The 26702-nt window shown below is 45.9% G+C and overlaps 1 protein-coding gene across 1 annotated transcript in view; it reads left to right on the top strand.

The window, feature by feature from the left end:
- Nucleotides 1–26702, top strand: part of DGKQ (diacylglycerol kinase theta) — a 213681-nt gene that overhangs the window by 183417 nt on the left and 3562 nt on the right. The window contains exons 17-21 of the mRNA XM_088478399.1: nt 9748–9896; nt 11175–11356; nt 18584–18684; nt 18892–19038; nt 20995–21106. Coding sequence (XP_088334525.1) covers nt 9748–9896; nt 11175–11356; nt 18584–18684; nt 18892–19038; nt 20995–21106 — 691 coding nt within the window. The remainder of the gene's footprint in view (nt 1–9747; nt 9897–11174; nt 11357–18583; nt 18685–18891; nt 19039–20994; nt 21107–26702) is intronic.

Raw genomic sequence — 26702 nt, 5'->3', positions numbered from 1 at the left:
AAATACTTAATACATCTCCCCCAAAGAAAGAACAGAAGAGAGTTATTGGTTGTGTCTAATGTAAGGAAAGCAGACATTGAAGAGATGGAAGCAGAAGAATTTGGGACTGTATGTAGATAGTGAAGGAGAGGGAGGAATCGAGCATATCAAGAAAGAGCACAGAGAACAGGAAGTTGGTTATAGACAGCTTACTTAAGAATCTTGGAGGTGAAGGGGAGGATAAAGATTGGGTGGTAGTTAGAGAGAGTGGCAGGGTCCAGACAAGAGCATGTTTGAAGGCGCATGGGGGAAGGTTCCAGAAGAGGGTGCCAAATTGAAGAAGAGGGGATATGGATGAAGCGACTGGTGGATGTGGAAGATGATGAGAGTAGAGCATGGACTTCATTCCCATTGAAGGTGAAGTGGGTGGCAAAGCCAAGGGAGGAGTGGTGTTCAATGTCTGAGTTGAAGGTTGCAAAGAGATGTTCGAGGACTGGGAAGAAATATGAGCTCTGAAATATCTTTTAGAGAAAGATGGGGCAGAAATGTAAGAAGAGGTAATGAATTTGAAGAATATTAAGTCAGTGAAAGAGCATGTGTTCCTCCAGTGATGCTCAGTGGCGCAAGAACATTTTTGTACGTAATGAGCAGGGCTGGCCCGAGCCCAAGTTTTTAGATAAGCGAATATTTTTTTAGGCACCCCCAGTGGTACTGTTGTGCGCGCCGAAGGCCTGTGACTGAAAAAGATAAGGGGGCGATGGTCGATTGGAAAAAAATGTACATATACCAAAAGCATGTTCACATATGTAAATAAATATGCATCTACATATTTACACACACGGTTGGTTTGGGAACTAAAAGTAGCCCTGGAAAAATATCTAAAAAAGTGGCCTCATGTGGGCTTCACCAAACCAACCATAGGCGAAACCAACACCAAATTAGGCGGGATTACTACATCACTATACCTGGATTAATCAAAAAAAAAAAAACGGAAATTCCTCTCAGAATAAATCAAGCTATTAAAAAATATTTACTAAAGGGCCCCATACATCTGCCTGCCATTTTATCAATTCCATAATGTGGCCGGAGCCGCCAGTCTGTCGATCAGAAATGCAGATTGGTGGTCATCTATTTTCACCGATCCAGTCGGGGAATCTGTGAAATTCTTTGTTAAAAATCCCACATTTTCTGATCCTGATCATATGTTAGTCAGGAATGGTAAATTAAACATATTGGCGTCTGGGGATAGGGGAATTACCCCAATATATATATATATATATGGGGCCTTTAGACCAGATATGAAATAAATGCATGCTACTATGAACTATTTGCAAAATCTTGACCAGGAAACCACTCACACAACTCCTGGTAAAGTCCTCTAGTTCCCCACAAATAGAATAATTCCAGATTATAAACAGGCAAAAACAATTTCAAGTAATCTGAGAAACGTGATAAGGAAAACAGCATATCATCTTAGAAACAATGCACATGATCAGTGGGATCCCGACGGCTAAAGCCCAACACAGGACTTAAAATAGGCATTGAAATACCGGCACCTATCTTAATCCAGATGCCGGAATACAGAAAAGATGCCGTCCCGAACGAGGTAATTCTGGGGCGTCTTAGCTGTTAGCTGCGGGGAGGGTGGGTTAGGTTTAGCCACCCCCGGGGGGATTTAGGGTTAGGCATCACCCCGGGAGTTTTAGGGTTAGGCACCACCAAGGGAGGGTTAGGATTAGGGGAGGGAAAGGGGAGGCTTAGAATACTTACCAGCCCCAGTCGTGATCGCCTCCTGTCGGGCTTCTGCAGTCATAATTGAACTGGTGTCTATTTCAATCCCATTCCATGTTTTCATCCTGTTTTATGTCATTAAATCTAATTTGTTTGCATCATGATCCTTACATTGTACAGCACTACGTAATATTTAAGCACTTTCTGTAGGTTATCACCCATTCTCATTTTATTACTGTGCCCCAGTATAGGTAGTGCTTTATAAATTTTAATAAAAATGTAAATAAAAGGTAATTTTCATTTGCAAACCAACTAAGCTGAATGGGGAAAATGTGGGAAGCCGGAGCAGCGATGACTAATGTTGAGCACCTGTGGCCTACATCTACCCGGCCGTATCAGCTACAAAGTTTCTTTCCAGAATGCCCCCCTGAGCTCCCGACCCTCACCTTGTAAAAATCCCGGCACTGTTCCTAGGATTCTGTCCTCCTCCATTTTATCTGCCAGCAGCAGCCCCTACATCAGGTGGGTGAGGAATAAGCGGGGGCTGCCGTGTGAGAGGATTGCAGTACCAGACTGACAGCCTCTTCTCGCGATATCAGTGACTCCTCTGTCAGTGGCCACTCTGCCTGCTATGACAGGCAACCGGTGGGCTCCCTCTCATACAAGATGTATCCGTCCAGCCATGGCCCGCCACCTAGTGCTTTGACTTGCTAGACAGCGCAGCTCGATGCGGCGCATACTTACCCTCAGGGTGCCCATTAGGACCATTGAATAACTCGCTGTCCGTGACTGCCTTGGCGCGTCCTCCTCAGTCTGGCGTTCTACGCGGCCGCATACCCGGCGTATAGGTCAGGCCGGCCATTATAATGAGTCAGCTTGGAAAGCTCCCTTTGTAGTGTGAACCACAGAAGGCAAAGAGTGAATGCTGGGGGGGGGGTAAGGGTGTGATTAGAGGGAGAGAGTCTGGTAAGGGCAGGAAAGTGTAGTGATAGTGGAAAGAACGAGTCCACTAAGAGAGTGAAGATAACACAGGAAGGGTGTCAATGTTTTGCTTGGTGAGATGGCCTTAGTAAAGAGGGCAGGCTAAAGGAGATGTTTGTTACAGAGCATGAAATGGGAGACTGTTCAAGAAAGTGACCGCTATTGTACGAGTTCATTTTTAGAGATCAAATAAGGAAGAAAGTGAGAAGATTGGAGGCAGCAGCATAAGCTGTATTGTCACTCAGAATATTTAAGATGCACCTCAAGTCCAGGAGTTAGAAGGAAAGACCACTGAAAGAGAGCAGCAGAAGAGATGTTGTCTGACAGGGAGAAACCGGTTTCGGAAACTCAGATTTTCTTCTTCGGGTTCCATAGGGTCCACAGGAATTACCTTAGGGTATGTGGTTGGAGTGATCCAGGCACCAAACAGTTAAAAGCTTTAGCTCCCAGGATGCACTGGGTCCTCCTCCATATATACCCCACCTCTGGCTACAGGCACTTAGTTTTGTTTGGTGTGCAGGATCAGTGCACCTTGTAACAGGGGACTGCTTAGGCACTCCCAAGCTTTATTTATGAGTAAGCAGCACTAGGCGTCCGGATGTATGCCCGTGCTGTTGCTCCATCTACCCCTGCCGGCGCCGCAACACCAGTGAGGGAACTGGTGATTTCGGCGGGCGGCAGCGGAGTTGATAGACGCTGGGCTCGGGACTGCAGCCGGAGACATTGGGGATGCAGGTAAGGTGCTTCCCCGCTGGTGGAGAATCCCGTTGCAGTCCGTACCTCTGGTAGTGGAGACGTGCCGGAGGCCGCTGTTGTGAGGAACCAGGGGCGACTGCTTCCCCACTAGACCACCAGGGCATATAATTCTGGCGCCAGGGACAGTAAAAGGTTTGGTCAGTCTCCCTGTTTACTTCTCCTTAGGTGGCCAGGTTATACAGAGCTCAATATCCTACTAAGCTTTTGTGCTGTTCGTAGTTGACAAGAGCCTATTCCATGCATATATAATATATATATATATATATATATATATATATATATATATCTTTGCATTGTATGTGACTTGTGTAGTTCTGCTGTGTGTTATACTGCCTTTTTTCCTGAATAACTGTCAGTTATAACGATCACTGCTATTTCTCCTCATAACCCTTTGCTACAGGTGTGTGGGTTATTTTGGGGGTAACACTGTCACGTTATATTGTATATACATAACATTGTATTGTTTTGTTATATCTAAAGATAAAGAGAAATGGGAGGTTGAAACCCCTGTGCTGGTTTCGTGTATGGCCTGTCAAGCGGGCTTGTCCCCTCAGGATTTCATACAGGATGGATTATGTGGTCGCTTTTATAAGAAGTCACCACATCAGTCCAGCCTACCAGCTCCTGGGCAGGAACCCCCTTGGGCTTCTTTTTCTCAGATTATGGCACAGGTTTATCTACACCCATGCCGACCCCTACAATGGGGTACCCTCATCAGCTACAACCTACTATGTTTATCCCTCCTATACATCCGTCATGGATGGATGTTTATGCCCACTCAAGCCATGACTCCGTCCCCTGCTGCATTTCAGCAAATGCTGCAAGCAGGCAGGCTGGTAGTGCCTAAAACCAGAACGCAGTCGGCTTCTTCCTTTCAGTCCGTCCAACCTGCAGATTCTGATGCATCTTTAGATGAATTTGAAGAGATACAGGTCTCCTCTCGGGAGTCTCTCTCAGGAGAAGAGGACCACCTGGCAACAGTGGATGTTCCCTCTTTAATTAGGGTGGCCAAAACTATTTTAAACATAGATAGTGAAGAGCCAGAACCTAGGAAGGCTCCGGTGTTCAAGCGCCAGAGGGTCGTAAAGGCTGAGTTTCCTAAATCTGAGCAACTCTCTGAACTTATGGGGGAAGTGTGGAGTTCTCCGGATAGACAATTCCATGTTACAAAGAAGGTTACGCCTTTATACCCCCTCCCACCTGACGAATGCGCTAGGTGGGAAGTTCCGCTGACTGTGGATGCTCATGTGGCACATCTGGTTAAGAGTGCCACATTTCCCATACCATCTGCATCCTCCCTTAAGAATTCCACAGATAGAAGACTTGAAGCTTGTCTCAAGGTGTTTTTTTTCTCTGTCAGGAGCAGTTGCCCGCCCGGCCATGGCCTGGGTATCTTAAGGCCATTGAAGAATGGACAGGGGCACTGGAAAATACTCTACCAGAGGCTTCCAGAGAGCAGCTGACGGTCATCTCCTATATCATGGAGGCAGCCTCGTATCTGGGAGAGGTGACATTAGACGCTGGTGTTCTGGCTTCTTAGGCATCAGCTGCCTCAGTTGTTGCTCGCAGAGCCCTATGGTTAAGGGGCTGGAAAGCACATACAGGGTCCAAAAAGGCTTTGGAATCCCTGCCGTTTACGGGAGGCCTTCTATTTGGCACAGAATTGGATAATATTGTAGCTACTTTGGAGGCTTCCAAGGTGGCTGGTCTGCCTTCAACGACTACCCCTAGACCTAGGTAGTTGTCATTTCGGGCCTTTCGCCCACAAGGAAAATCGAAAGGTCAGTCTTCTTTTTAGACAACCCAGTTCTCGTAAGAGAGTGCAAACTAAGAGATCTTGGGCAATCAGACATCCGGCTTCCAAGTCAAACTATAAACCCTCGGCCTGATGGGGTGGGCCTCCCCCTGGGGAACCCCAGGGTGGGAGACCGATGACTTCAGTTTTCAGATACCTGGCATCACACAAGAACAGACTCCTGGGTCCTGGAAGAAGTCTCTCGAGGATATGCCCTTAGTTTCTGGAAAAGTCCCCCACAAAGGTTTTTTTGCACAACTCCTCCCTCGGAGCTTGCAAAGGCCTTAGCCCTCCAGCAGACCATTCATTCCCTGCTGGATTCAGGGGTAATAATCCTGGTCCCATTGGATCAACAAAGAAAGGGTTATTATTCCAATCTATTTTTCATCCAGAAGTCCAATGGGTCCCACCAGCCTATTCTGAATTTGAAAGGTCTCAACAGATTTATCCGGCTGCCCAAGTTCCTTATGGAAACTCTTCGGTTAATTGTTCTGGCAAATGATCCGGGGATTTTATGGTGTCCTTGGACATTCAGGATGCATATCTTAATGTGCCCATGACACCTTCCCACTAAAGGTTTGTGCGGTTTGCGGTTCTGCAGCAACATTTCCAATTTCAGGCGCTGCCTTTTGCTTTGTCAACAGCCCCATGGGTCTTTACCAAGATAATGGCAGCAATGACGGCCTACTTCAGGCATCAAGGAGTCAGAATACTGCCATTCTTGGACGACCTCCTGATATTGGCACAGTCTCCAGAGGTATTGCAGCATCATCGCAGACTGATGATTGCCTGCCTACACAGACACAGCTGGATCATAAATTGGAAAAAGTCATCGCTTTCTTCAGTACAGCAGATGGTGCATTTAGGTGCACTCCTGGATTCTCTGGCACAAAGGATATTTCTGCCAGGAGACAAGATTGTGTCTCTTCAATTGCATGTTCGCAGATTTCTCTGCAATCAGATGGTGTCTATCCACTCAGCGATGCAGGTTCTGGGTCCATGGGGTCCATCTTCGACATGGTGGAATATGCTCAGTTCCACTCCAGACCACTGCAACAGCTGATCCTCTCCCAGTAGAACAGGGACTACCAGTTAATAAAATCACAGACGATCCGTCTTTCCCCAGAGGTTCGGCTTTTCCTCTCATGGTGGTTGCAGACGTTTCATCTGAACAGGGGCCACCCCTTCTGGATTCCAGATTGGGTGCTCCTCACTACCGATGCCAGCCTCCGTGGATGGGGCACAGTGACGGGTCATCGCACTTTTCAAGGAAGATGGATGATCAAGGAGGGTCACCTATCCATAAACATCCTGGAACTTTGTGCGGTATTCAGAGCACTCTTGCAGGCACAGGATATACTGAAGGGCAGGCCTGTCCAGATACAGTCCAACAACGCAACCGCAGTAGCCTACCTCAACCATCAGGGAGGCACACGAAGTCTGGCAGCCATGGCAGAAGTGACAAACATTCTGGTCTGGGCAGAATGTCATCTTCCAGCAGTCTCAACAGTATTCCTACCAGGAGTCCTCAACTGGGAAGCGGATTTCCTAGGTCGGCAGGATATACACACCAGGGAATGGGCTCTTCATCCAGATGTCTTTCAGATCTTAGTGGAGAAATGGGGACTACCAGAGGTAGACCTCATGGCCTCAGGCCACAACCACAAGGTCCCCAGGTATGGGTCCAGCACCAGGGACCCCGCAGCCGATTTTGTGTACGCTCTAGCAGTGAAGTGGGACTTCAAGCTAGCGTATATTTTTCCTCCGATCTCCCTCCTCCCAAGGGTCATCAAAAAATTCAAGTAGGAGGGCGGAACAGTAATACTGGTAGCCCCTGCTTGGCCCAGATGCCATTGGTTCACCGACATTCAGAGTCACTCCATAGACACTCCATGGCCTCTTCCTCTAAGGCCATACCTGTTAACACAGGGTCCCTGTCTGCATCCGGACCTTCCCAGTCTGTCTTTGACAGCGTGGCTCTTGAATCTTCCATTTTAAGAGCCAAGGGTTTTACGACTTCTGTAATTCAGACGGTGCTTAGGGCACGGAAGCTCTCCTCTGCCCGCATCTATTACAGGGTTTGGCACTCATATTTTCAATGGTGTAAGAAATTATGATCCTGACATTTTAGGGTCTCACGAGTGCTTGCTTTTCTCCACGCTAGGTTTGACCTGGGTCTCTGCCTGGCCACCCTGAGAGTTCAGGTATCTGCATTCTCAGTTTGGTTTCAGCGGAGGATCGCTCCGCTGCCTGATGTTAGTACATTTTTTCAGGGTGTTCTGAGGGTTCAGCCTCTCTTTGTCCATCCAGTAGCTCAGTGGGATTTGTCTTTGGTTCTCAGGGCTCTACAGGCTCCCCCATTTGAACCCCTGAAATCAGTAGACCTTAAGTGGGTGACAGCGAAAATGGTTTTTCTTCTTGCTGTCTCCTCTGTCCGCATGGTCTCTGATTTGGCAGCCCTTTCTTATTGCTCTCCCTTTATAATTTTTCATCAGGGTAGAGCTGTTCTTCGTACCAGGGCGGGTTACCTGCCTAAGGTAGTATCCCGTTTTCATGTTAACTAAGAAATTGTGGTTCCAATCTTCAGACCTCTCGGTAGGTGAAGCTTCTCTGGATGTGTTGCGGGCCCTACGTATCTACGTGGATCGCACCAATGCCATTAGGAAATCGGATTCTCTTTTTTGTTGTATGGCTGTCATAAGCGAGGCTGGCCACCTAACAAACAATCTGGCTAGATGGCTTTGTATGACGATTTCTCAGGCTTGCACACAAGCTAATCTCTCTGTTACAAACACAGTGACAGCACATTCTACTCAATCTGTGGGACCATTGTGGTACCTCTGCTGAACAATTGTGCAAGGCAGCCACGTGGTCTTCCAGCCACCCTTTTCTAAAATTTTACGCATTTGATACTTTTGCCTCTCGGGATGCTTCCTTTGGACGTCAGATTTTCCTTTCTCCTAAACAGGAGCGTCCCCTGCTTTGGGACATCCCCAAGGTAATTCCTGTGGACCCTATGGAACCCGAAGAAGAAAATAAGAGTTATGGTATAACATACCTTTTGTTAACTCTTTCTTCGAGGTCCATAGGGTCCACAGGGCACTCACCCTAATGCACCTGGTGTTATTGGGTAATCTTTTTTTTTTTTCTTTTGTATTTCAATGATTCCCTCTTCTTAGAGAGAGTTTTCTGATGTACAATTGTCCTTCCTTCCCCTCTTTCCTTCTCCTGCCTTGGGCTTGGTAACAAACTAAGTGCCTGTAGCCAGGGACGTGGTATATATGGCGGAGGACCCAGTGCATCCTGGGAGCTAAAGCTTTTAACTGTTTGATGCCTGGATCACTCCAACCACATACCCCAAGGTAATTGGCATATGACTCAGGTATAAACATATACAGATGTATACTGTCAGCATTTTATACAATGAGTACATAATATTGCCTCTAGGTATAATATTTATACCTAATAAATCATTCTGAATTCATCTCTTGATATGTATAATAAAAAACAAAGACCTAATTGACTTATTTTCTGTTGAAACAATGTACCCCAGAGCTGTCATATCTTACCGCTTTAACCACAATGGGGGGTATTCAATTAAGTGCGAAAAGTCAGTTTCTACAGAAAAGTTTCGCCGGTGACATCATTTTGCCAGGCGAAAACTTTTCCCCGTATTCAATTCCCAGCACTTTTCGCAGGTGCGGTAAGTCAATGCATTGGAATAGATGAAAAAGATTTGCCTATGGAACTTGTCGAAAAAAAGTGCAGAATTGGGGTTTTGTGGTGCAAACTTGTGGGAACCACTTGGCACCCTTGGGACAGTCCCCCGAAAGGTAAACTGTGTCAAAGTAAAAGAAAACCTTAAGAACACCCCAAAAAATTACTTTGTACTTTTTGGCCCCCTTTTTCAAAGTTGGGGGGGAAAACTTAAAAACTAGCGAAATAGACTCCAGGGGGGTCCTCCAGTATGGGGCAGGTGTTTGTAAAATTGCAGGTGTTTGCGGCAGGTGGAGTTTTAAAGATTTTTAAAACTTCACTTTAGCAAATTCAAAATATGCTAACACCCATTTTCATGTACCCCAAATTTGCTGGGACTACTTATTTTCTGCAAAAAAAATATGCGAAATGCTGTTCTTCACCACTTCTGCAAAGATGCTAATTAGCAGCTATTATCATTTAAATACCCCAAATACCTTCAGCAGGCCTATTCGGGGGTATCTATAGTGATCCCCAATGTCATTGCGTCTTTTGGGGGGTGTCATGCTGATTTCCCCAAATCTGACAGGACTTTTCACCAGGTCCGAATTCGCCGATTTTGAATTGAATACGGGGATAAGCGGGGACGAGTGTGATAATTTTCCACATGCAAAACCAGCGACGACGGCAGAAACTCCAGCATGCGAATTCTGGGACTTTTCGCACCTAATTGAATATGACCCTTTGTCACAGAGTACACTATAATTATACAAAATGTATATTTCTAATGGTTATTTTATTTCATTCAGATTTCATACATTCTCTCAAGTTCCATATTTTCGAGTTCTAGTATGTGGTGGTGATGGGACAGTCGGTTGGGTACTTGGTGCCCTTGAGGAAATACGACACAAGTTAGTTTGTTCAGAACCTTCTATAGCTGTCCTGCCTCTAGGAACAGGTAGGTTCACATTGATTTGCGCATGACACAATTATGTACACAAAAACAACAGTAACATAAAGAAGGAAATATAAACTGATCATTCTCACTTGGAGAACATATGATAATGATGTGTCATCTAAGAAGGCATTCACATGCTCGAATAATAAAACCTGTATTCTGTAGCAGTGGGAGTGCTCAATGTCTTTGGAGAAGGCCACCAGGAGGTAATTTGGCCTCCGTAAACGTGGACCCAATATGAAGAGCTTAATGTGATGTAGTTAGGGTGGGTCAAACTCCTCTGATCTGCATATCGGGTCTGTCTTTGCAGACGCTTGAGTTACGGTGGACCACCCTGGTGCAAAAGGTGGGGTCCAAAGGGAAGGTACCCCATTCATATTTAAAAGAAATATCCAACAATGGAGATGTCACTTAAACGCTTTCATAAAAGAATGGTGGACATCAGCATGCAAATTATTTACTACTTTAAATCTTTGCTTATAATTGTTCTGTGCAAACTGATTTAAACATTGTATTGTATTCATTGGGAATTTGTAAGAAACGTTATTAAAGTCTTTCCACAATACAGTTGAACAATGGGGATTTATTGCAGCGATTTATCTAGGGCCTGTGATGCCTGTCGTAAATAGTCACAATTGTTATTAACACAACAGTAAACAACAGAGGGGAGATTTGTCATCAAGGACACAAGTCATTACTCATGTCAGTGTGGAGCTGTGACTAGAACACTACAGAACCGCATCCTCTGTCACTTTACCCTCTGTCTTGCAGCCATTGTGCCCTTCACGCTGTCATTTAAAAGCTAAATTGGCATGGGTATTGCACAAAGCCATGCTAACACGCACACAAACAGCTTCTTTCAGCTCTTGATAAGATAGGAAATCCAGCAGAACTTATGCATACTGCAGAAAATAGCTGCTCTTGGTGGAGCTTATGCAGTAATTATCCTTTTATCTTTTTCAATAGTGTGTAAGTTATTATACACCATGTGCCACTATTGCCACATTTTAGTATGTAATGGTGATTCATTTGTTTTAGAGTTCAGGTCTGGGTTATCATGTGTGATTAGTCTGATTGCTGATAACGCCTTCATCCATCTTTGTGAACTGTGTCTGCATTGAAAAGTTGAATTTTGTTCAAGGTTATAGAATAGCACCATCTACTGGAGGGATGGTTTTATAACATGCATTTAACAGTTCCCTTGTAGAATAGAGAGTTGGTACATTCACATGGAAAGCTCATCTTTTTTTTTTTTTTTCTTTTCTTTCATTATTCCAGGGAACGATTTGGGCAGAGTCCTTAGATGGGGAGCCGGTTACAGTGGAGAGGATCCGTATTCAGTTCTCCTATCTGTAGACGAAGCAGAAAATGTCCTAATGGACCGCTGGACAATACTGCTTGATGCTCAAGAGGTTGTTGACTCAATGGAAAATGGTATTTCCGAACCAGAGCCACCAAAGGTATGGCCCTTTTTTCCCCCCATCAATAATGATATATTCTTGGGAACTTTGTATATGGTTATAGGATAATTGCATATTTACCACTTTTAGTTTGGTCTGCTTTTTCACACTGCAGTTATAGCAAATACATTTATTTAGTTTTTCTATTACTGTAATGTGTAATACATTGCAAGCATATTAGGTTTGTACTATTGCATATACTGAATACATTTTGAGTTTGAAGTCTTAGAGATATTGGCACCTTTTATTTTTTTCCATAATTTAAACAAAGGGGTCAATCCAATTAGGTGCGAATTGCGAGTTTGTTTCATGAAACTCGATGACTTCGCACAAATACGCGCTCCCGAGAATTCTCCAATCCAATAAAAAATGCCTATTCGCACTACTCGCAGCGGAGGGGTGCGAATTGACTGGCAAATGCGATGTGAGAGAAGTGCATGAAAAACTGGGGAGACCATCCTAGACCCCCAAAATTGACCATATAGCAGGATCATATGGGAAAGATTTCTGGACTGCACAACCTGACTATATATACAATGGGAGGTGCTACCTGATGAGACTAATTGCAGGCACAGAAACAGACAAATCTCAGGTGCACAACTCCAAATTATTAGTAATATATATAAATGCAATAAAATTTTGCAATCAATAGAGGTTTTTAGCATAATCATGGCCAAGGTTATGGGCCTACCCACCATATCCAGGTAACCTCTTTCGGGTGGGTCCCTAACATACTAGGGTTCAAATCCAGAGTGCAGGACCCCCCAAAACTGGCCCAGCCAAGCCGCCCCAGGGCACCACCATAGTAAGAAAAGTGCAGTGTAAAGAGATAGTTAGGAGCAGCTGCATATAAAGAATGAAAATAAAAAAGTGAAGTGTGTATATATATATATATATATGTGTGTCCTCATGTCACATAATAGTTCCATTTAGTACCCTCATGTCACAAAAAATTTAAAATTCCCCTAAATGTCACATATGTGCAAGTCATAGCCCCCTGTCATACCATCCTTACAAGACAGCCTCAGACTCTCTCATTGCTTTATATATGCCAACCTCAGAGCACCTTGTCAAGCCACCTGAGAGCCTGTGTAAGCTCACAAAAGGACTAAATAATAGTCACTACAAAAAGAAAACTACGAACAGTTTTGCGCTAATTAACCACTTAACTGGCTAATATTTTTTCAAAAAAGCATCCCCACAATTGTGAATTTTTTTTATTACCAAATTATGTAAATAAGAGCTATTTAAACCTGATTCAATTTAATTTTTTTAACAATAATGTTAAATCAAGTTTTTAAATAGCTATTACATAAAGTGATAATAAAAAAACTAAACTTTTTGGGGATGTTTTTGAAAAAAATGGCTCTAGTTTTTAAAAAAAGATGGGGATAGTCAGAGCGAGGAACAGGTGTGTGTGTATAACAGTGTGCACGCACGTTCGTATGTACGTCTAGTTTTCTATATCCAAAATGCTCAGGACGTGGGCGTCCTGCTTGCATTGCAGGGATCTGGCGGCATCCGCGGCATGGTGCAGGGAGGCTCGGCGGCGTCCAGCTCTGTGGAGGTGAAGCAGCTGGTGAGAGAGTGGCTGCAAAGCCACTCCCCCGTCAGCAGTCATTGGACAGTAAGACAGTGATATCATGACGTCACGGCAGGTCCGAAATATTTAACAGTCCTTTCCAGCAGCACTCCTCAAAAATAATTTTTAAATTCAGTATTTTTTTTATTGATTTTAAGAAAATAGAAACAAAAATACCCCCCAAAAAATGTGGTAGACAATAAGAAATGAAAAAATACATAAATGCAGCATTGATAATAGCATATATCGTAAACAACATGTTGAAGAATATATATGAGCAAACAGGGTATAAATACAATCCCCAACAAATAATTGAACAGAACAGGTACCCGAAGGCGCCATCCGAATACCTGCAACTTGAAGTGGGACGTGGAGAATAACTGCACACTATATTATACGAAATATATAAAAAAAATAGAATAAACAAACCCAATCTACCAAAATAAATGATAAACCCAAAACAAACCACCCAATTACCCCCCACCCTGTATGACCTAACCCCAACCCAGGCACACTTGGATCCCCCAAACAGCCCACCCCCCAAATCTGCACTAGCTAGCTAAGAAACTAACCCCCTCCCCCTCCCTCCATCCCTAATACAGGATATTAGAACAATGTAAATAACCAGGGCTATAAATTAATGACCTTAAGCTAGGTCAACTCATCTCTCCCGCTTTACAGAAAATAATTATGGTGCTCCCTCCATTCAAATGTACAACAATCAGGATTATATAAACTATAATATTAGTCTGGCAAGGTCTCAACCTCTTGCCAAAATAAAAACAGAAAAATTGACCTGTCCCATCCTACTTGGAAACAAATAAAAAAACAAGTAAAATATTTGAATTCAAAATCTTGGAATCTCAGCGCATCTAATATAAATAGAAACAGAATTTTGTGGCAAACAATTGTAAGCCCAACACCCCCAGCCTCAAGATAGCTGACAAATTCAGGCAGGTCCACAGCCAGTGGAGAAAATAAGTCCAGAATATCCTCTTTTGGAGAGGATATGAGAACAGCAGGAACAAGAGATTTAGGCACAGCCATTTCAGGCCCATCAGATATCAACCAAGGAGCAGAACGGGGAGTCATGGTATCCATCTGTAAATTGTCTAATTTACTGAGAATATTCTGAGTAGATATTTCAATTGCCCGAAGGATCTGATACAAATAACATCCTTGAAGTGAGCGAGCACGGATATATCCAAAATGTGTGTGTGTGTGTAGCATAAATTAAGAATAAGTCCAGGATATCAAATAGCAGAATATTTGGAAAACAAATAGCTTATCACAACTGAGGTGATGGGTGGGGAATTCTTACACAAAATGTACCAAACCAACAGGTTTAAGTCCAGGAAAGTGAATATCAGGAGGCGTTAGGCAGGAAGTTACCAGTGTGAAGAGAGACAAGTGTGATGATCATCCAGTCTGCATTCTAAGAAGCGTCAGCACCACAAGGATACTGAGAAGGCAGCCAGAAGGATCCTAGCAACAAAATTGCGACGGATCCCCGTCTCAGGTGCCCCAAACACCGGAGCTAGCAATTTGCGACCACGGAGAAATCAGCAGCAGGATGTGGCGGCAGTACATCAGGAGACACTGCCAGAGGTAAGTATGAATCCAGTAAGCTCTACCCACTCCAGTAGGTAGTTGTGGGAGTCAGAACAGAATCACCAGGACAGGGTATAGAGGAAGGCCCTGCTTCACCGATAACTGAGGATAATGTCGTAATATATCCATCAGAGAGTCTCCCACGAAGCACAAAGCAGGCAGGAGAGATTACCCCACAGTAGGAGGCAATCTGGAGCGAAGACAACCAAATACAGGATATTTTATCAGGATTTCAGTGGGAGAGCAGAGAAGATGCTGCCTACTCCTAGCTACTCCAGGCCACGCCCTGCACTCCTCATAAATATAATGAATACATCAGCGCAGGAGCCTTCCTGACTTAAAGACTCATGATGGGGAATCCAAGTCAAATAACACTGAGTAGACAGGCAGCACTCATTGCAAATCAACACAGGAGACCAGCGTTCACTGACGTTCAATGTTTTTCATAACCCTGAGGAAAATATTTACATATACATTGAAACGTCGGTAAACGCTGATCTCCTGTATTGATTTGCAATGTGCGCCCCCTATATATACAGCCGGTAAAAGTAGTATTGAACACATCAACACTTTTCTCAGTAAATATATTTGTAATGGGGCTATTGTAATGAAATTTTCACCAAATGTCAGCAACAACCCATGCAATCCACAAATGCAAACAAATCAAAGCATAGATGTCCATAAATTAAGTTGTGTAATAATGTGAAGTAACAAAGGGAAAAAGTATTAAACACGCTTACCGAAATTTATTTCATACTTCGTACAAAAACTTTTTTTGGTAATGGCAGCTTCAAGACGCCTCATGTATAGAGAAACTAGTCGCATGCATTGCTCCGGTGTGATTTTGGCCCATTCTTCCACACAGTCTTCAAATCTTGAAGGTTCTGTGGGCCTCTTCTATGAACTCTGATCTTTAGTTCTTTCCATAGATTTTCAATTGGATTCAAGTCAAGTGATTGGCTGGGCCATTCTACCAGCTTTATTTTCTCTCTCTGAAACCATTTGAGAGTATCCTTGGCTGCGTGTTTGGGATCATTGACTTGCTGAAATGTCCACCCTTGTTTCATCTTCAGCATTATGGTAGATTGTAGCAGATTTTTATCAAGAATGTCTCCGTACATTTTTCCATTCATCCTTCCTTCAAATACAGGAAGTATGCCAGTACCGTATGCTGATAAACAGCCCCCACACCATGATGTTCCCACCTCCAAACTTCACTGTTGGTATGGTGTTTTTGGGGTGATGTGCAGTGCCATTTTTCCTCCAAACATGGTGTGTATTATGGCACCCAAAGAGTTAAACTTTGGTCTCATCTGACCAGACTATATTCTCCCAGTATTTCACAGGCTTGTCCAAATGTTGTGCAACAAACTTTAAATGAGCCTCAACATTCTTTTTCTTCAGCAATGGAGTCTTGTATGGTGAGCGTGCATACAGGCCATGGCGGTTGAGTGCATTACTTATTGTTTTCTTTGAAACAATTGTACTTGCTAATTCCAGGTCTTTCTGAAGCTCTCCAAAAGTGGTCCTTTGCTCTTGGACAACTCTTCTAATTCTTTTCACTCCTCTGTCAGAAATTTTGTGAGGAACACCTGGCCGTGGCCAGTTTATGGTGTATCCAATGCCATCAGTTTGTTTTGCAACAATAAGGTTGAAAAGGTCTTGAGACCTTTGCTTTTACCCATCATAAGATGTTTCTTGTGTGACACCTTGGTAATGAGAGACCCTTTTTATAGGCCATCAGTTGGGACTAAACCAGCTTATAGTTATTTTACTGAAAAGGGACAGGAATGCTTTCTAATTACTGATAGACTTTTTGCATCTCCCTTTCTTCATGAGTTCAATACTTTTTCCCTGTGTCTTTTCACATTATTACACACAACTTAATTTATGGACGTCTATGGTTTGATTCCTTTGCATGTGTGGATTGCATGGGTTGTTGCTGACATTTGGTGAACATTTCATTACAATAGCACCATTACAAATATATTTACTGAGAAAAATGTTGATGTGTTAAATTTTTTTTGTTACCTGCTGTGTGTGTATATATATATATATATATATATATATATATTTATTATTAGTTCAGCAAGGAAACCGCACTCACAAGCCTCCAATTTGACCAACTGCTGGGGAGCCACATCTCAGGGAAGTCCATCTCTTGGAAACACCCAAATAAATTGAAAGTACATTTGGAGAGCACTCACCAGACTACTTAAAGATTTTTATGCAAAAGATACGTTTTTAATCCACATAAAGTCAGTCGACGTTTTGGCTCACAACAAGCCTTTGTCAAGACATAGACAGACATCCACCAACACTGACCAACAGCAACTAAAAGTGTGTGCATTACCAAGGAATCTTTATACCATAACTGATTAACCACTAATTAACCATGTGCACCGCCGCCGGAAGTATCCAAAGCACGGGTTAGACCCAAGTAATATAGATTACAGCTGTACCCACCTTCAGCTTAATGCCAGCAATCCTGTCCATTTGGACTTTGTAAGGGGCACCACATTACAACCAGGCTCAATAGCAAGTACAGCCTGGGTACAGCGGGCAGACGTCATCACGCACGCACATATCACATGATGCATCGGCTGTATTGCGCCAAGCCACGCTTAGCAGCACATACACCCGGAAATATCAACATCAAATGCATAGCAACAGATTCTTCAGTATAACACTGCGATTGTATTCGGAATGCACTGTTCCTCACTAAAACTCCAATGGCCCTTTTAGTAACCCGTCTCCCCCATTGTTAACTACAATAGTAGTTTAGTTATGCACACACTTAATAGTGCTACACTTTTAAACAAACAACAATAATACTAACAGTACATAAAACATAGTGAAATATTCCATTCTATTAGGATTCAGGTTAACATCAATATCTCATAAACTTATTTATCAACTTGCAAGCCCGATGGTCGCGATGGTGACGAGACCCTTGTGGTAGGGTCTCGTAGCCACAAGCCCCAGAGAGCTTTCAGCTCTAACAGAGCCGGAAGCTCTCCACTGACATCACTCGTGATGTCAGTGGGGCCGCCCCAAACGGCAAGCGTTCCCTCGGGAGCGCCTCCTTTTGGGCAGCCACCCCCCCGGCCCGCCCACCAAACGGGGCGAGCTGCCACTCAACATCGACAGCTCGCCCCCTTTGGTGCGAGACCCGGAGCGACGGATTGCCCGTCGCTAGACGGGTCTCGCGCATGCGCACGACGGAGCCGGCTCCGTCGTGCGCATGCGTTGTGGGCCACCATCGACCCGGTTGCGAGCGCATAGCGGTTACACACTGCCTGATGTGGACGCTATGTCGTCCAATCCGCTGGATTGGATTACATATCATCTAGTGTGTACTCAGCATTAGACTTGGAAATAAGTTGGACCAGAACATCAATGATATATGTAGCTGCTGTGACCCAAAAATATCAAAGCAACTAATACATATTATTAACACACAGTTTAACATGGTAATTGTATCTATATGATTACTATGTATACACACATGTTCTTCTTATGGAAAATGTAATATAATTTTTTGCACATTTTATAATAAGTTTCGCATTGTGGACTAGTGCAGAGCTTTATTAAAGGGGGGAAGGGCGGTTGCCCCGGGTGTCCCACACATGGTCGGTGTGACCCTGCCGAGAATAGGTGTCCAGTGGCACCTGTTCCTGGATGGGGGCTGAGTTGTCGCAGCTCTGTGTTCTGAATGCAGCAGCAGAGGCAGCGCTGCTGCATACAGCGCAGAGCGGCTCCTGAGTCCCCTCATCAGCGTCATGTGATGCTGATCACTGATTTGGGGCTTCAGGAGCCGCTCTATACAGCAGTGCAGCTTAGGAATATTATTACTAATTTACTAGGAATGATGTACCCTTGAAAATAATAGGCATAATAGCAGTCATTTCCTAGTTCTGTAACCGTTCTACTATTGTAATCTATAATTCTAGATTTCTAATATTTTGATATCGTTTTATTTAAATACACGATTGCACTGGTTCTTCATTTCCCAATCTTTTTTGTTTTCCCAGATTGTTCAAATGAACAACTATTGTGGAATTGGGATTGATGCAGAATTAAGTTTGGATTTTCATCATGCCCGTGAAATTGAGCCTGGAAAATTCAATAGCAGGTAATTTATACTCTGTCAGATTTTAAAACAATTTTATCTAGCCTGGTACTGTCATCCATAACTATTTTTATATTGGACCTAGCCTAAATGAATTATCTTTTATAGTGAATATTTTTTTTTTTTTATTAAAACATAAAATACAGATTGTACAGATATGAGCGTAAAGGTATACTGAATTTGGTTTAAAGTCATGACTTTCTCTTAAAGGTTCAAAAATAAAGGTGTGTATGTCAAAGCTGGTTTACAGAAACTAAGTCACAATCGAAATTTACACAAAGATTTAAAACTTCAGGTTGATCAACAAGAGGTGGAACTGCCAAATATAGAGGGGCTTATCTTCCTAAATATACCAAGGTAGGTTATCTGTTAAGGCAATTATCTAAATTTTTCTTCATTTCAACAGACACTTTGCTTGATTTTTTTAAATTGAGTAAATCTTTATTTAGCTTTTCAAGAGAATACAAACACACACACACACACACACACAAAAAAAACAACTGAAAGCAAACCGTAAAGGCGCATATCCACTACACAATATAAATGGATGATTGAAAGATAACGACATCGTTATCGTTCATTAATCGTGCAGTAAATATGCCGGCAACGACCAGCGATGCTCGCTCTCGCTGGTCGTTGCCGGCATCTGTCATCGCCTGAACATGCAGGCCAATCCGCCGATATCGTCAGGTTGTGCATGTTTGGGGATGAGGGAGGGTGCCTGCACTGAACAACATATCGTTCAGTGTGGGCACAATATCCACAGCACAGTATAATGAACGATAATGATGTCATTATCGTTCAGTCATTCATTAGTCGTGTAGTGAATATGCGCCTTAAGATGGATTTGACATCATGCAGCTAACAAAATGTCTGTGTGTTTGGAGTTCGGATAAGTCATACACAAAATGTAACACGGTTACGTATAAACTTAGCACTTACTTTCTACCTACCACGTCTAACTATAAAATGAGGATTGGCAGTGCCCTCATTTACACCTAGCAGCAATTACTCCTATTAGAACATTGTAGATCAGCACATCCCTTCCCATCACCTATATTCTATTAACCTGAGAACCCGGAACCCTAGCGAGGGCATACCCAGAACGAACTCAGCCATCTGTTACAAATGTGGGCAAATTTGGTTTCAGCTTTTCGAGTAGCATATAAGCAGTGCTCATGTTTAACAGTGGTATTAACCAAGTATAATCAAGAGATAAAATCAGGTCCCGAGGGAGCTATCCAAGTGTGAGCAACACATACCATGGCTAAAGTACAAATATTGATGACTGACTGTCTGCTATAATTATCTAAAATACTGTCACCTATAGCCCACAAACAACATGACATGGGTGTAAGAACTAAAGTGGAAATACCAATATTGGATAACACAACTTTTAGTTGTCCCCAAAAAGTGCTAACTATGGGACATTTCCAAAGGAGATGCCAGAAGGTACCTCTGGTAGCTCGGCACTTAGGGCAAGCTTCAGACCTCTGCCCACTAAACTTCTTTAATCCACAGGTTTTAAATACGTTCAATGACCTGTGTAAACAAATGCTAATTATAGTTTATAAACACTAGTATTTTGGACCCGTCATTCATATGGTCGCTAGCTATTGTTCTCAGCGGTGTAGTGGTTTTTTTTTTCCTCTCACTGCCTCATCTCCCTCTTCCTGCATCTGTTTCTATCTCCACTACTTCCTCCAATCTGTATCTTCCATTCTTCCGCTTCCCTCTCTGACTTAACTGTCCATCCCTTACCCTGATATAGTAGAATAGTGATCAAGTATGGTATGGTCACCCACCAGATGCGGATGCGCTCGCTTCTTCTGACCTTATTGGGGGGAAGAGGGAAGGGATCTTCTACTCCAGAGTTCCTTCCTAATTATTGCCAATTTAAGGGAGATGAGAGTAGGGAGCGTGAGAGTGCCACATGCTGTACTTGCCCCAGACTTACACCTAAGAGATTTTATAATAAATATCTGCAATCATACAAAAGTAATATCATTGTCAATTACATACATTATATCTATATAGCGCCATGCACAGACAACTTTATCCAGTCACATCAATTCCTGCCCAGTGCACTTTGCAATCTGTTGTTCCTACCTCAGCCACACAAACTGGAGCCAAATTACACAGAAGCCTTTATTTTTTTGTATGTCTGATCCATGGGAGCAAAAACATTCTAAAAAGCTGCAAAATGTAGCAAGCCAATAAAAGGCAACAGAATACATGATAAAACTCGACTAATTGTACGAAGATGACATTACATTTTTCTATGCAACATATTGCTTGCTTTGTTTTTATTAGTTGGGGTTCTGGAGCCGATCTGTGGGGCTCAGATAATGATAATCGATATGGAAAGCCGAGAATTGATGATGGATTGCTTGAAGTTGTTGGAGTAACTGGTGTTGTTCACATGGTGAGTACATATACACTGTCATTTAACAAGCTTTTCTACTTCAGGGTCCATAGGGTATCCACAGGATACCTTGGGGTATAGGTGTGACGTCAGTCATCGGGCACCAAAGAGTTAAGCTTTCAGCCTCCCAGGATGCACTAGGTCCCCCTCCTATACCCCGCCCCCGAGCCAAGGCACCTCAGTTTAGTTTGGTGCCCGGCCGGAGTCGGGTGCACCTGTCGGAGTGGGGGCTACAAGAGCCCCTGAAGCTTTCTTCTATGCAGCTGTGGCTGCACATCTGGATGTACAGCATGGACAGTCAGTCCTGACGTCCATGCTGTCTTCCCTACACCCCCGCCAGTACCAGAACGCCGGTACCGATCCGGGGATGCTGGTGAGCATCTGGGGTCACAGCTAGCGGTGACCCCAGATGTTCCGGACCATGGCCGGATTCAGGGGGGACAAAGGTAAGCAGCGGGGTCCCGAGGTGGGTCCCCGCTGATCACATGGTCCTTAGTCCCCAGGCAGGGGGCTCCCTGGGGACTGGCTGCAGCGTGGAGCCTGGCGACCAACCTGCGCTTCCACTACCCCCTGGGACAGCGGACCGCAGCAGAGCGGTAGCGCTGCGGCGTCCCATGGGTTAAATGCATGCCAGGGGAGCGCGCCTTCCCTGTCTCACAGCCGGCGCCTCCCCCGCTGCACACAGCCCTCTCTGCACGCTGCCGACTGGTCCTGTGGCAGCGCTCCTCCCCCAGGCCAGCCTCCTCTCTGCTCCTCGGCGGCCATCTTCCTCTGAACGCATGGTGAACGCTGCTGGAAGCCTGGACGGAAGCATCGTGGTCTGGGTCCCCCCGCATACCTCTCCTCCGATTTGGGTCAGGTCTGTGTATGCTGCGCTGTGTCCTACCAGGCCCTGTGTCTGCGTAGTTGATTGATCAGCGCTGTTAGTGCAGGAATTGATATTTCTTTGCATTGTATGTGACTGTGCTAGCGCTGCTGCCTGTAACTTTTCTTCTAAACTGTCAGCTTTATTACTATCCCTGTTCTTTCTGCTAAGCCCTTGCGGTGCGGTGCTGCAGGGTGGTCTCTCGCCTATTTGATATATAATTGGTGAGAGGGGTCACATACTTGGTGCCATCATGTCTGAAAGTGATTTTCCTCTCCGGCTACAGTGTACTACGTGTAAAGTACCGTTAGCGGAGGGGGAGGGTAGCGCGGAGAGCCTCTGCCGGCAGTGTTTGTCCATGGCGCGGCCTCTTACGGTTACAGCACCGGTACAGGAGCCGCCCTGGGCTTGTTTCACTCAGGCGCTTACAACCTTAGTGGGCCAGTTAGCTCCGCAACCCGCGTTTACACCAATGGGTTTGTCCCAGCAGTCAGTGTTGTCGTCACCCATGCAGGGTTTCCCACGACAATTGGTGGTACCCCACAGTCTCCCTATTTCCCCGCTCCCGGTTTCTCAGGAGCCGGCGTGGGTTAACTCCCTGACGAGTTCTGTACAGCACTTGTCGGATGTGTTGCAAGGGGAGTCTGTGATCCGGCCACATAAACGGCCGGTGGCGTCTCTGTCGGCTCCTTATGAGGATGACGAGGGGACGTCTGATGATGGGGAGATTCTGGATCCTTACGATCAGGAACCTCTCCATACTAAGGACGCTGACGCTAAGTCCAAGGTATATATTCCTGGACTTATTCGGGCAGTCCGCGCAGCCTTGGTGATTGAGGACGAGGTTCCCCCAGCGGCTAAATCTAAGTACGCCTTTTTTAAAGATGTGAAGGGCGATGCCACAGTCTTTCCTCTTTCAGGTCAGTTAGTGGACCATTTAGAGGAGGCGTGGAAACAAGCTGGCAAAAGATACCAGCCGCAGAGGCGCCTGGCGGTGGCTTATCCGTTCGCGGATAATTATTTTGCAAAGTGGGAATACCCTCCACAGGTGGATTCTCACGTGACCCGTCTTGTCCGTAGTGCTACATTGCCGATGCCATCCATGTCCTCCCTTAAGGATGCTACGGACCGCAAGGTGGAGATCTGCCTGAAGTCCGCTTATTCCCTTGCTGGGGGGGCAGCACGACCGGCTATGGCCATTTGCTGGGTTGCCAGAGCGATTGAGCGCTGGGCGGATTCATTAGAGGCATCTTTTGATTCCGACTGTCCGGCCGAACATGCGGAGTTGATTGGTAATCTCCGTGATTCGGCCACTTATATCAACGAGGCGGCCTTAGACATTAGTACTCTGGTGTCTAGAATTTCTTCAGCAGCGGTGGCTGCTCATCGCACCTTGTGGCTGTGATCCTGGAAGGCGGACGCAGATTCCAAAAGGGGTCTGGAGGCGTTGCCATTTACCGGAGAAGTTCTCTTCGGTCCGGATCTGGATAAGATTGTGGCCACGCTGGCGGCAGCCAAATCGGCTTGTCTCCCATCGGCCGCTGCTCCTTCTGGTTCTGGACCATCGTCCTTTCGGTCATCTAGGGCCCAGGGCAGGCCCAAACCACAGTCTTTTCCTCGACAGGCTGGCCCTAAGAAATCGGCCAAGCCCCGGAAGCAGGCATGGAGTACCAGACGTCCGGCCCCCAAGCCAGATGACAAGCCTGCGGCCTGACGGTCCGGGCCTCCCTTTGGGGGATCCCAAAGTGGGAGGCCGCCTGCTGCAGTTCGCCCAGTCGGTCACTACGACAGACACTTGGGTTCTCAAGGTGGTCTCCCACGGGTACGCCCTCTCCTTCCGGCACAGACCCCCGGCTCGATTCTTCACCACGGGTCTACCATCAGACCGGAACAAGGCTACGGAGCTGCGGAAGGTATTGCACACTATGCTGCAGGCTGGAGTTATAGTGCCTGTTCCATTCTCCCAGAGGGGCCAGGGTTTCTATTCAAATCTTTTTTTGGTACAGAAACCCAATAGGTCGTATCGTCCGATTCTCAACCTCAAAGCTCTCAACAGGTCTTTGCGGGTACCGAAGTTTCGGATGGAGACCCTACGGTCCATCATTCTGGCGCTGGAACCTGGGGACTACATGGTGTCATTGGACATACAGGTAGCTTACCTGCATGTCCCTATTCTTTTGCGCCATCAACAGTTCCTCAGGTTTGCAATCCGCAGAGACCACTTCCAGTTTCGGGCGTTACCTTTTGGCCTGGCGACAGCACCACGTGTGTTCACCAAGGTGATGGCGGTCATGGCGGCTTCTCTGCAGCTGCAGGGAGTCCGCATGTTGCCTTACTTGGACGACCTTTTATTGGTGGCAGGATCTCCAGAGCTCCTTCTATGCCACTTGGGCCTGACCATTGCGCTACTGCAACGGCACGGCTGGATAATCAACTGGCAGAAGTCCACTCTAATCCCGTCTCGGAGGATTCTGCACCTCGGAGCCTTATTGGACTCGGAACAGCAGAGTATCTTCGTGACGGAGGAAAAGATCTCTGCTTTACAGTCGAGGGTGCGCAGTTTTCTGCTCAGTCGCCGGGTGTCTCTACACTCGGCGATGAGGTTACTGGGCTCCATGGTGTCGGTGTTCGACATGGTGGAATATGCCCCGTTTCACTCCAGACCTCTGCAGCACCTGATTCTGTCCAAGTGGAACGGGCTGCCGCAGTCTCTGAAGTCCCAGACGATTGTGCTCACCCCGGAGGTTCGCCTGTCCCTTGCCTGGTGGTTACAGACGACCCATCTCAGCGGGGGACGTCCGTTCTGGGTTCCAAATTGGGTCCTGTTGACAACAGACGCCAGTCTTCGGGGCTGGGGAGCAGTTTCGGGTCCACACTTGTTCCAGGGCAGGTGGACGCCGACAGAAGCGGAGCTTCCAATCAATATCTTGGAACTCCGTGCGGTCTTCAATGCTCTCCAGCAGGCACATCGGGTTCTTCAGGGTCGCCCGGTACAGGTCCAGTCGGACAACGCTACCACCGTGGCCTACATAAACAGGCAAGGAGGAACTCGAAGTCGGGCGGCTCTCGTGGAGGTCTCTCGGATCCTGGTATGGGCGGAGCGCAATCTTCCGGCCATATCAGCGGTCTTCATCCCGGGAGTGCTAAATTGGGAGGCGGACTTTCTAAGTCGCCAGGACGTTCATCCGGGGGAATGGTCCCTGCACCCGGACGTTTTTCAACTGCTGGTGGACAGATGGGGTCTTCCAGAGATCGACCTCATGGCGTCCCGGCACAACAAGTTGCCGGTGTACGGGTCTCGCACAAGAGACGAAGGGGCGTCTCTGGTGGATGCTCTGTCCGTCCGGTGGACGTTCCGGTTCGCATACCTGTTCCCTCCGGTCTCCCTTCTTCCACGGGTAATCCGGAAATTCAAACAGGAAGGAGGGACGCTCCTGTTGATAGCTCCCGCGTGGCCCAGACGGCACTGGTTCTCAGACCTTCAGGGTCTGTCCGTGGACAGTCCTCTGCGGTTGCCGCTACGACCGGACCTTCTGTCTCAGGGTCCTTGCCTTCACCCGGACCTGACTGTGCTGTCTTTGACGGCGTGGCTGTTGAGACGGCCATGCTGAGGTCCCGGGGGTTTTCCAGCTCTGTAGTGCGTACCTTGTTGCGAGCTCGGAAACTCTCTTTCGCAAGGATATACCATCGCGTGTGGCATACGTTCTTCCAGTGGTGTCGACCGAGAGGTTATGCACCGCGGGAGTTTCATCTGTCTCGGATTCTCGCCTTCCTACAAGCGGGACTAGATCATGGGCTTCGCCTTGCTTCTTTGAAGGTACAGGTTTCTGCCCTGTCTGTCTGGTTTCACCGTAGGATTGCTACAATCCCTGATGTGCGCACCTTTATGCAAGGTGTTCTCCGCATTCAGCCGCCCTTTGTTCCACCTGTGGCGCCTTGGGATTTGGCTGTGGTCCTGAGGGCTCTCCAAGGACCGCCGTTTGAACCACTGGGCTCAGTGGATCTTAAATGGCTGACAGTTAAGACTGTTTTCCTTCTGGCTATTGCTTTGGCCAGACGTGTTTCTGATTTAGGGGCTCTTTCTTGTAGACCCCCTTTCTTGGTTTTTCATGGGAACAGGGCAGTGCTCCGCACTCGGCCCGAGTTTCTTCCCAAAGTTGTTTCCCAGTTTCATGTTAACGAGGAAATCGTTGTTCCGGCCTTTAACTCACCGGGTCTTTCCGTGGGTGAGGCCTCTTTTTATGTTGTGCGGGCCTTAAGGACTTATGTTGACCACACTTCTTTGTTTAGGAAGTCGGACGCTTTGTTTGTCCTCTATGGCTTCCGTAAAAAGGGTTGGCCTGCCTCAAAGCAAACTTTGGCAGCCTGGATCCGTATGGCTATTTCTGAAGCTTATCTTCATGAAGGCCTACCGGTTCCTCCTTCTGTGAAGGCTCATTCCACTAGGTCTGTGGGTCCTTCGTGGGCAGCTCGACGTGGTGCCTCTGCAGTCCAGATCTGCAAGGCTGCTACGTGGTCTTCTGTCCATACCTTCGTGAGGTATTACAGGTTTGACACCTTCGCCTCTCAGGATGCTTCCTTCGGGCGGCGGATTCTCCTTTCTGCACAGGAGCGTCCCCACCCTTAAAGGATACTGCTTTGGGACATCCCCAAGGTATCCTGTGGATACCCTATGGACCCTGAAGTAGAAAATATGAGATATGGTAAGAACTTACCCTTGTTATCTCTATT

The sequence above is a fragment of the Taudactylus pleione genome, unplaced genomic scaffold, assembly GCF_031769625.1.
Source record: "Taudactylus pleione unplaced genomic scaffold, aTauple2 ptg000214l, whole genome shotgun sequence".
NCBI lineage: Eukaryota > Metazoa > Chordata > Amphibia > Anura > Myobatrachidae > Taudactylus > Taudactylus pleione.
The sequence above is the reverse complement of the archived record's forward strand: the minus strand, read 5'-3'. Positions and strand labels throughout refer to the sequence as shown.